This window comes from Seriola aureovittata, chromosome 2, assembly GCF_021018895.1.
Source record: "Seriola aureovittata isolate HTS-2021-v1 ecotype China chromosome 2, ASM2101889v1, whole genome shotgun sequence".
Taxonomy (NCBI): Eukaryota; Metazoa; Chordata; class Actinopteri; order Carangiformes; family Carangidae; genus Seriola; species Seriola aureovittata.
This window is the reverse complement of record NC_079365.1, coordinates 25998415-26009839: the sequence shown is the minus strand read 5'-3', so window position 1 is coordinate 26009839 and position 11425 is coordinate 25998415. Positions and strand designations below refer to the sequence as shown.

General features: G+C 42.4%; 1 protein-coding gene across 3 annotated transcripts; it reads left to right on the top strand.

Moving 5' to 3' along the window:
- The first annotated feature begins 2097 nt into the window (after positions 1-2097).
- atrip (ATR interacting protein) lies at positions 2098-11377 on the top strand. 3 transcript variants are annotated; one of them, XM_056397967.1, is made up of 18 exons: positions 2098-2400; positions 2840-3165; positions 3732-3814; positions 3910-4080; positions 4173-4285; positions 4415-4569; positions 4885-4983; positions 5179-5284; positions 5407-5571; positions 7012-7276; positions 7465-7515; positions 7734-7918; positions 8819-8955; positions 9124-9215; positions 9856-9942; positions 10040-10118; positions 10205-10426; positions 10754-11377. In XM_056397967.1, exons 2-18 carry the CDS (start codon positions 2841-2843, stop codon positions 10825-10827), a joined length of 2409 nt encoding a protein of 802 aa, XP_056253942.1. In that variant the 5' UTR covers positions 2098-2400; position 2840; the 3' UTR covers positions 10828-11377. The 3 variants fall into 3 exon arrangements, with proteins under 3 accessions (XP_056253942.1, XP_056253950.1, XP_056253933.1); XM_056397975.1 differs by having other exon boundaries at positions 4882-4983; positions 5410-5571; XM_056397958.1 differs by having other exon boundaries at positions 4882-4983.
- The last annotated feature ends 48 nt before the right edge of the window (positions 11378-11425 follow it).

Below are 11425 nucleotides of genomic sequence, written 5' to 3'. Positions count from 1 at the left end.
ACTCTCAGTGACCCTGCTTTGACTGTTTGGTTGTTATGGTAACCAGTTTGCCTGCCAAATATGTATGTATGTGTGTGTGTGTGTGTGTGTGTGTGTGTGTGTGTGTGTGGGGCTTTGCTAATTCACTGAATAATCTTTTTAAGATGTGAAGAGTCGAATCTGTGCAGAGGAAACCTGTCACGGTGCACAATCCTGGTGATACCAGTGATACTGTGTCACTGCAGATGTTAGTGAAGATCGTGACTGTGTGTGTGTGTGTGTGTGTGTGAGTGTGTCCTGATGATGATGATGATGATGATGATGATGACAACGGGTGCATCTGGATGCCTGAGCTCTGCCATTTCTGTAATGAAGTACGGAGGCGGAGAGAGAGAGAGAGAGAGAGAGAGAGAGTGAACATGTGTCAGAGTTGCACACACACACACACACACACACACACTGTAGAGCCTCAGATGCGACACACAGACCTGTCTGTGTCTAAAAATGGAAAGCACACTTGCTGTTGCTGAGAAGCCACAAGAAGCTTCTATATGAGGACAGTGTACATCCAGGGATTCATATTAATGCCCACCCGCCTTTGAAATAAGATGTGTATAAAAACTGTGGCAGCTAACGTCAGATTGCTTGCCAACATGGCCGGAGTTACAAGGGGCATAATTTAATTAATTAATTTTCATTTTTCTTAATACGTCAATTTCTCCATTTTTGTTCCCCTCACTCTTACAATTTTAGTTTGATTTCCTGGTAACACGTAATAATACAGCCAATTAATTATTCTGTATTTTCGTCATATGAATTAGGCACCACCAAAATAAAACCAGTTACTACTGGCACTTTTAGTAAAAAAGTAGGCACAGTGGAAGACAAAAAGACTATAGGGAACAAGGGAGTAACCATTGGGCATTTTAGAGGAGAGAAGAAATGAATTATACCTTAAGTATTTTTGTAAATACCGGGTGCCTATGAGGTTCAGCACTGGCTAACAAAACTAATGTTTGAGAAAAGTGGTGTTAACAACATTGGTCTTATTGTGTAAGTAAAGAGGAATAGAGGTGCAGCCAGGCTTACATTACAGCCCACATACCTTATTATTACTGTAATATAAAATATACGCTGAAATTTCACTCATTCTGATTTCCTCACTAAAATTTCTCTAAACGGTGTGATCTGACATGCCAAAGTCCAGATGAGAGAAGAGAGGAGTTGTTAAAATGTTATACACTCATCTGACTCTGACAAATCATTGTTATACAGACTAAACAAACAAGATATAATGTGTTCATAAATGGGCTTTAGAGGTACTGGTAGGTGGATTTTGTTACTTCTATACAGAGCCAGGTTGGCTGTTTACACTGGTTCCCCTTGTTGTACTAAGCTATGATAGCTGGTGTAATACTTCACCATAATTCACACAAGTTATCACAGGTTGAGGAAGGAATAAGGTGGATAAAGAGTTTTGTCCCCAATATGAGGTTGCCAGGCAGCCTGCAGCGACCCCAACAAGGCACTGCACCTGGCCCATGACCTGGCCAAGAAAAAGTCCCACATAAACCCCCGATAATACCACAGCATGTAATTTCTACACTTCATTTTTTGCATGGAATAAAGAAACAATATATAACATAACATTGGTGGGCTGTATAAATGCTGCTAGACAGATTTTGTTAGCTGGCCTGGCTCGCTCCCCGTCTTTGTGCTAAGCTAAACTAACCTATTATTTATCGTACAATCGTGGGAATTATATTAATATTCTCGTCTAAATGAACGAAACACAAGCAAATTAAGAAAACATCCTTATCAAATTGACAACATGTTCAGCATTTACAAAAAGTGTTATATATATGAGAAAACAACAAAATACAGAAAACACAAAGCGAAAAACACGGTATCTAGCAATGCGTTGAGTTCTCAGGGCCATCAGAAACATACATGCAACAGCAGTGCTCAAATGTCGAACTATTCCTTTAAAGACTTATTTTCCACCTGCGCGTTTAGTACAGTTTGTCTGGAACAGGCACCTGTAGAGCAACCAGTTCAGCGCATAGGCGCCGATGATTGGTCGGATTGTCAGAGCAGCGATCTGATTGGCCGGATTAACAGTGGCACCGAAGCGGGCTCAACAACACACTTTTATCCTTACAGTTTTAACTTCATGTTTTCTGGCTGGTTGACCGTTTATCAATGAATTTCACGGTTTAATTTAGTGCTGAGGCACCGCGTGAACGAGCTCTGCTATCAGACACCTCCGACATGTTTTTCATGAAGTGCTGACTGACATTTAAATGCTGTTGTGACGACGTGAGCAGAGCTAGCTTAGCAGGCTAATTTCCCATTGGAATCACTCTAGCGTTATCTGTTAGCTAAGAGCTTTCAAGAGCCACAGCAGCACGGAGAGACAAGGTAACTTAGGAGACCCAGAAGAAATTGGCACCTGTAAACCACGTTAACGTTATTAACTGGCTTGTTTTGAAGTTTTGGTTAAGATAGAAATAAACGCTTGTTTGTTGCTGCCTGGACCACACCGCTGTTGCAACCCCCTTAGCTAATAAACTATAAATCAGACTGGACACCAGAGTCAGTATAAAACGTGCCATGTCCTAAAATGTGACTAATAAACCACAATGATGCACATGTAGAGAATTGGATTGTTGAGAGTAAGATTCCATTGTATCCTAAATACTGAACAAGATAAGAGTCCTATATATCTCACCCTAAAGAATGACCAAAGTGGCATAACTCTGAGAATTCCTACTCTGGCCAACAATATCGTAAACAGTTGTTTGGAGTTCAAAGGTCAGAGCTCTGGTTAACCTGACCACCTTCTGTTCCTGCCTTTCAGCATGAACTGCCCTCCCACTAAGCGCCTCCGAGGCCTGAATCATGAAGTTGCGACGGCGGTGGCCTTCGATGACCCATTTGGAGATGATGAAGACTTCACCCAAGACGACCTGGATGAGATCGACGACATTGCCTCGCAGGCCATCACCTCAGCTACTACAGGGGTGGGGCTAGGGTCTAAACCAGAAACCAAACCGGGGGAGTCTGTCTGGCAGCCGTTTGCAGGGCAGAGCAAATCTCTGAGCAGAGCCACAATGAAGCAGAGCAGAGAGAACACGTTTGGGTTCAGCAGCAGCAACAGAGGGAATGCTGGCAGAGAGCCTCTTGGTGAGTTCAGAGCAGAACTGAACATCACTGAAAGTTTTCTCTTGTTTATGAATTGTAACATCTCCATCTCATCTGATTTTGTTAAATTTCATCCTCATCACATTAAGAAAAGCACAGTGCTTTGTCTCTTTGTCTTTTCCTCTGAATGTAACCAAGAGCAAGTTTGGTTTTTAAAATGTGCTAATTTTAATAGCACAGATAACAGTATTGTGTTGTGTCCTTTGGATGATAGATAGATAGATAGATAGATACTTTTTTTTTATCCCCTAGGGGAAGTTCATGTAATGAGCTGAAAAAGAGCAAAAAAATGAGTATCTAGTACATTTGTAAATCTGTTTGTCTAATCAGTAAATACTCACACTGTTAGCTGGGAACTTGTTACATATTGCATTTTTGGATACTGCACCAACATGTATCGCTACACCTCCCTACTGTGTTAAAACACGCAGAATTACTGCAGCGTCACTTAACAAGCAACTATCAATCGATGGTCAAACAGCTAATACAGTGTATGTTAGTTTTATCATTAAACATGTTGACAAAGCTCTGTTGTTTTGTGTGTTCAGGTAACAGGCAGCAGCAGTTTGGGTCAGACAGAGAGGACTCCTACAGTGTGCTGGAAGCCCAGCATGCAGAGCTGAAGAGAAAGGTGAGACTGACTTTATAAAAGTTTACAGAAAGTGTCCAACAGCACAGGACCAGCTGGATACAAATGTCCTTGTGTGTGTTTTTTGTGTATATTAGCTGAAGGAGGTGGAGGATGAGATTGTTTTGAAGAGCGGGGAGATCCGTGTCCTGAGGGACTCCCTGAAAGCAGCTCAGCAGGAGAGGGAAGCTCAGAGACAGAACCAGATCCTGCTGGAGACTCAGAAGCAAAGAGAGCAGAGTGACAAGGAGAAGGAACTCAATAGGAAGGTGAAGGAGCTGGAAAAAAAAACACACACACACACAGTACATACAGTATATTCCACAGAATAACATGATAATGACATCTTGTCTGTGTGCAGGTTCAGTCTCTGCAGTCTGAGCTGCAATTTAAAGAAGCAGAGATCAATGAGATGAAGAGTAAACTGCACAGTTCAGAAAAAAACAAGACGGCATCACCACTGCCTAGAAACAGGTGAATCATCATCAGTGCAACTAACAACAGTTTTGATAATCAATGAAATATTTTATGTTATTTATCAGCACAGTCTCCAGTCATTCTCTCATTGAGGATGTGCCGTTCCCTCTTTTTCTCTGCTCTCAGTCCTAAAGTGCTGAGCTGTCTCGGCCAGTTGCATCAAGGGAGCGGTAGCAGCTCCTCCTCTCCAGGAAATGGTTTCATCACCAAGGAGATGTTTGGAGCCCAGGTCCCTTCCAAAACAACACCAGTGAAGACACAGATGAAGACACGGAGAGAGGGTGCGTCACGTGATGATGTCATGAAGGTCATGACAGTTGTGGTGCTGAAACAGATGTGTCTATTGTTTTTATTTGGACTGTGAGGATCACTGAATTTTGGTTAACATGTGTATGTGTGTATGCACGTGTGTGTGCAGGTAGGTCTGACTTAGGTTACTTCTGGGGATAAACTGGGGACAAAAGCAGAGTCTCCAATCGGGAAAAGGCGGAGTTTTGGGTCAGGCGTTAAGTTTATGGTTAGGGTGCAGGTTTGACAGGTAGTAATTAGGGTAAGTCTCCATGAAATAAGACGTATATGTGTGTGTGTTTCAGCAGACAGAGGGTCATCCAGCAGCAGATCTGGTGACAACAAACAGGAAGTGTCTCGTCCAGACCCCTTCTTGACTGTGAGACCTGCACACCTGCAGCATCGAGGTAAGTTTATCAGTCTGCAGCACCTCCTCAAAAGGGATCATGTAAATGAATAATCTGCAACACATTTAAATGTTTGTCATTTTCAAAGCAGTCAGCAACAATAGACTGTGTGTGTGTGTGTGTGTGTGTGTGTGTGTGTGTGTGTGTGTTGTGTGTGTGTGTGTGTGTTTGGGTGTGTTCTTTTTTGTCCCCCAGGTGGCGTCCTACTGGGGTTGTTGCTGCAGCAGCCTCTGTCTCCCAGCAGCCTTAGCCTCTCTCACCTGCTGTCAATGAGTCTGACAGATATCTACCTGACATCCAGGTAAACACCCTGCACTGGTTGGAGTATATTATGAATAATAGAGTGCAGAGGATCTGAGCTGTTATAAAAGACTAACTGATGTGATGCTGTTTTGTGTGTTTTGTTGTCTGTCATGTGTTCAGCAGGCTGTCAGCAGATTTTCTGCTCCACTCTGATGCAGCAGCAAGTGTCAGTGGAGGTGGTGCTCCCAGACCTGCTCTGAGTCCGGTCCAGAGTCTGGCTGTAACTGGAATAAACATGCTCAGTCAAAGCCGAACAGCAGCTGCAGCCAGCAGCAAAAACAACAGGTACACGGACTGTCTGAGGGTACAACAGCTGCTCTGTTCATACTTAACAGATTTTTAATCTAGGAATGGGAATTGATACGATTTTATCAATTCTGCTTATTGGTCTGTTTTTTTCATTGATTCCCTGAACGATCCTTGATCAACTTTCTATGTGTGAAAAAACACACCTACGCAGGTTTTTGCCACACAGTCACACCTGGCTCCCCAGTGCTCCCACTAAAACCCTCCTTCATTTTAAACAGCCTCCTCCATCTGTCTGGCTGAGAATAAGCAGACAAATACAGAACAGAATGATTCAATAGAATCTTGGTCAATATTAACATCAATAAGAAATTGTAGCAAATATGAAGTTTAGAAAATAATCATTATCTCATCAAAGGCAAGCCTTGCGTAATTTGCAGAACCCTTCTCAACTTGCATAGTGAGGGTATGGGGCCACCCAGTTCTGAAAAACCTGCTGGTATTGATAAACTCAGGGGCATATAATTAAGATGTTTCACACAATTTGGTACCGCCTCTCAACTGGAACCGGTTCTGGTTCCCATCCCTACAGTATCTGCAGCTGACTGAAAGAGTCCAGATCAACCAAGTTAAAGCTTAACAGTTGAGTGGACAGCAGAGTCCTCTTGTGGCCAAATGGTGTAACAGCAGCACTGAAATGACAACATGGAAAAACACCATCATGAGGTCATGTGTTTTGTAGATAATTACCAAAGATTTACAGCATCCCTGTTACATTTTCCACTGATATATCAGCTTAAAGATTCAGCCCATGAGGCCTGTACGCAACTGAGGATTACTGTTTCACGATATTTGAAATACTGTTTTCACAAAGAGGTAACATTGACTTAAGGATGGGTCAAGGGTGCAGCATGATTTATTCTTTTCCATTTTTATGCTGTACATTGTTTTGTAATTGTAAATTTTTGCCATATGGGAGAGATGAGTCAACTTTTCCATTGAGTAAATTTTAGTTAAATTTTTTCAAACGCATCAAAACTAAAAAAAAAAAGAGCAATAAACTTCAAAATCATCGATTAAATATTTAGATATGCAGTTTAGTGGCAGTTAATGACATAACAGCTCACAGCAGCCGGTTGTGGCACTAATGTACGATATTTTCTGGCTTGTGAGTTTTCCAGGGCAGAGTAGTCAAGGAACGCTCTCGTTGCAAACAGAGCTGAACAAAAATGCTGAAACAAGTAATCAATAGATGAATGAAACATATATTCATGGTGTTATTTATAGCTGAAAATGTTGCACATGTTGTGGGGATTGGTATGGGATATGCCATGAAAAAAGAATCACCATGAAAAGCTCCATGATTTTAAAAAAAGGTTGGTCACCACTGATCCAGATTTAGTGTGATTGATTATCCCATTTGGGAAACTACATTTATCTGCGCTCAAATAAAAATGAAAAAAAAATGTGTGTGTATAGGTCATGTCCCGGAGCCGTGTTTCTCCTCCCTCTGTTGGACCTCCACTTGTCTCGACTCTGTCAGGCTCTGGATTCGCTCCTTTCAAACTCTGCTGGCGGCAGCGGTTCAGACTCCACAGCTGCCAGCTCGCTCCCAGCAGGCCGTGCTGCTCCCACTGCTGGCCTGGGAAAACTTGAGGAGACTGGTTTGTCTGGTTTCAGCGTGGAGGACACTGGCTTGGCTGCTCTGCGACTCCTCTACCTGCTGCTGGCCCACAGTGATGAGGTGATGACACAACAAAAAAATGATTATTCAACTATCAAAAGTTACCAAAATACCAAACCAGTGCAAGAGGAAAGACCCTCGGTGTCCCACAGAAAAGTGTCACATATCAGCTGTTTGCACCAGTGCCTCTGTGAAAATAAAGCTCAGACTTTAAGAAACTGATGACTGACTGTTGTGCTGCTCCTCAGGTGGTGGAGGCTGTGTTGTCAAAAGAGAGTGAAAGCAGAGTCACAGACAAGGTACAGACAGAACCTGTATTACTGGACTGTATTTAACTTCATAAACCTCCACACTTTCATTACAGTAGAAGTGTTGATATCGAAATATCAACAACATATTTTTATTTGTTTTAAGAGCATGATGAGCTAATTTCCCGGACAGAGATTGTTCACTTGGATTTCCCCTTAAAGAGAAATATTTCCGTGAAATCCTCCCCCCTTCCTCTCTTTGGTTGTAGAATGAGCCAACTGCAGCAGGTGGTGGTCTGGGCTCCCAGAATGCCTTGCTGCGGTCAGTGTTACGGCTGTGTGAAGCGGGACTTGATGGCAGCAGCAGCAGCTCACAGAAGGAGGAGCTTGTCCTCAGCGCTATGAAGACGCTGTGTGTCCTAATTGAGAGGACGCCACAAACACACACTGACAGGTACGCACACAGACACAGACACACAATCACACTGAAGTTATTTGTCAACATAATTTTCATTTAAACTGGTTGAATTAACAGTTGTGCAAACTTAATTCACAAGTTCATCATATTTTCATGTTGATACTAACAAAGAAGAACGATTGTTTCTTAAATGTGTGAGAGCTGCAGGAAGCAGGTGACAGGTGAAGGTGACATAACACTTCAGCCACTCCACACACATTCACACTCTGTTTTAATGCTTAATGTGAAACCATTGCAGAGTATACAGGATAACACATGCACAAATGTGATGCAACTCTCAGCTGGGTGGAGCATTGCTGGAGATGGAGGAGTGGCTCACCAGGGAGTGTTTGTGTGTTTAACATTTTCCACTGAGTGTCAGTGGTTATGTAATTTGTGACTGTAAACTACCTGCAGGTATTTACTGTCAATGGGTGACGAAACAGAAAGTAGAATTAACTCATGAGAGATCTGGAGCAGCTAACCACTGATAGGAGTTCCTGGACATCATCTGCTGATTTATTAAAAAGAACATAACTGAGTCACTTCTGAACACACAGACTACATGCCATCCAAGTCCAGAAAAAAGACCACCTTTTATTTTTTCGTCTGTTTCCGTTGTTACGTTGCAAAGACAAGTGGCTACCGGCCTGACTTTTCATGATACATATTCCATACCAACAAGGATATTGTCCATTGTGTTGTTATTCGTTTTTAAGCTGGTACATATTGGGGAGGCGCTGCTTTCGTTCTCAGAGTGATTCGTCTGTCACTTTCTTCAGTCTGACCATCAGTCCAGAAACAAAAAGAGATTCAAAGAACCTGCAACTTCTGGATAATTTTTAGTCTGCAGAACTGTAATTGGTCACACATAACCTCTCTGTCTCTGTCTCTCAGGTTGCAGTGTGTGTTGCAGGTGCTGTGTGTGTGTTTGTCAGCTGACAGCAAGTTGCAGATGATTTCAGAGTGTGTGACTGTCCTCATCTCGATGTCTGACCACCAGGTGCTGGCTCAACAGCTCTGCTCTCAGCACGGTGAGGCGTCGCCTGCCGCCACATCTCTGTTACTGCCGTGACTTTAACTCATCTGTGATTTACATACTAATGATATTTGTCTTTATTTTGCTTCAAACATTCACTCAGTTGTTGAAGTTTCTGCTCCACTGTGACTTAACTTAAACACTGATTGTTTGTTTTCTTTAGACCCCTGTGTTTTCCTTAAGTTATTCCAGTATATCAGAACCAGACCAGACAACCAGGCAGCACACACAGACTGGATTCTGCTCGACCTGCAGGTAACACAAATGCATGCACACCCACACACACACACACACACACACACACACACACACACTGCAAAGACATATTTTAGTCTCACAGGAGGTGTATATGATTAGCAGCAGGGTTATGGTCTTAGAGTATTACAAAAGAACTATGTATTACACCCAGTAATCCATCCATGTAAAGACAAAGTGTTTCTACCTTTTCTGATTCTGTTGATGAAAAGTCTGCAGTCGTAGATTCCTCCTTGCTGCAGTTGTGGGTCAGTTGATCTAGTTGATCTGGTCTATAACAGCTGGCCCATGTGCAATCTAGGGCTGCAACTTTCAATTATTTTCAATAAAGTAATCTGCAGTATATTTTCTTTATTAATCATTCAGACTAAGAAATTAAAAATAATAAAAAACAATTTCCATTACTTCCCAAACCCCAAAGTGATCCTCAACCTACAAACCAAACGTCTAAAACCAAAACATGTTTAATTCCCTATCATATATAAAAAGACAAGTAGCACATGCTCAGATATGAGATGTTGGAACCAGAAAATATTTTGTATTTTTCTTGCATAAAAAATTATTGAAACTATTATTTGTCCTGACCACAGCTGATATTTAAAAACAGCTTTACTTGAGAATTGTTGTTTTTGTGTCTCAGGTGGTTCGTTTGTTGAGTAGACTAATGACTCAGAGAGCAGGAAGCTGGACCACAAACCTGCACAGCAGCTGTCAATGTTACACTGAGGTAAAAATCTCTGACCTTCTGATCTGTGTCTTTATATAGTGACACCAAACTTTGTGTTGCACCTTTCTACATGAGTCTCTCTGTCTCTCTCTCTCAGTTGGTTCAGACAGTGGTGATTGTTTTCCATCGTCAGTGGCTGGATCTTCGTGGGTCTCAGGAGCCGTCCGGCTCAACAGGTCAGTCACATTTCAGATTTAAAGCATAAGACTAGAAAAATCCACAGTTATTTCTCTAAAACAAGCTGTCCCTAAAATTACTTTAGGACTTCCCCGACCCCCACCACAGTCTTCCACCCCCTCGGTGCCGTGGTGGCGCAGCCCAGCAGCGTCTCTGCTCAGAGAGTGTTTGCTGCTGCTGCACTGGCTGCTGCTGCATCACGGCAGCTTCTCAGAGAGCTGCAGACCGCTGCTGCACATGTATGACCAGGTGATCCCCGCTGTTCGAGAGACGCTGAGGAAGATCCCTGAGCTGAGCGAGAGCGAGGGTACACACACACACACACACACACACACACACACACACACACACACACACACACACACACACACAACGTTATGTCCTAAACAAATGTTATACAGTTTCATCTTGTGACTGCAGTTCAACCTAAGCAGAGGTGGAACAAATATTTTTTTAGGCCAGTCTACAGACACTCCTTCAAGTGGAGGGGAAGAATTCCTTCTGTTCAACAATTTAGTTTAGTAACTTTAAATATGAAGTCTTACCTGGACTGTTTGTCTGTCCACATACTTTTGGCCATATAATGTACCATGTAAAGACTCGTGTTTTCCGTTTCCTGTTTCCTTTCTATCAGAGCTGGCGTTGGAAGAGATCTGCCGCTCGGAGGGCGACGACACTGATGACATGGACACTGATACTGGTTCCTGACCGGCTCCATCAGGGACCAATGAAAAGACATGAGAGACAGTTTACTGTCTGTCGATGTGATATTTCAGGCTGAGGCGAGGACAGAACGGAGACTCTGTTTTCAGTCAAATATTTCAGAGATAAAGTGGATGTTGGAGAGAAATGAAGGACTAGAGAGAAGTCTTAACTGAAGTGATGGACAGTCACAGCATTTAATCTGCTGTCTGATGGGATTTAACAATAAAACATGAAGGTGAGGAATACCGCTGCACTCAGTGTTCATGGTTACCTGCTGTATATTCTGTCTTTCTTCACCACCTCCTGTCTAACCTGTCAGTACTCTCCATTAACAGTCAAGGCTGCTGCTATTCTTGACATTTGTTTAATGTTTAGTGAGGTTACACTTGCTCATAGGATTGGCTGTCGTTTCATAACTATTCATGTCTGTACCTGCACCAGTACTTTGAATACAATACCATATTCTGTACTGCTCTATATTAACATAACAACATTTTCAGCCAAAATTTTAAATAACAGTTTTTCCAAAATAAAAATTTTATGAGGCATTTACTCTTAATGGTTATCTTTAGGATTGTATCTATACTACTGCTCTTTCTGA

Bases quoted from the DNA above. Each gene is read 5' to 3' on its own strand.
- atrip (XM_056397958.1), top strand. From the start codon at position 2,841: ATGAACTGCCCTCCCACTAAGCGCCTCCGAGGCCTGAATCATGAAGTT. The intron at 4,570-4,881 runs GTGCGTCACGTG...TGTGTGTTTCAG, and splicing joins GATGAAGACACGGAGAGAGG to CAGACAGAGGGTCATCCAGC. The intron at 10,427-10,753 runs GTACACACACAC...CCTTTCTATCAG, and splicing joins TGAGCTGAGCGAGAGCGAGG to AGCTGGCGTTGGAAGAGATC.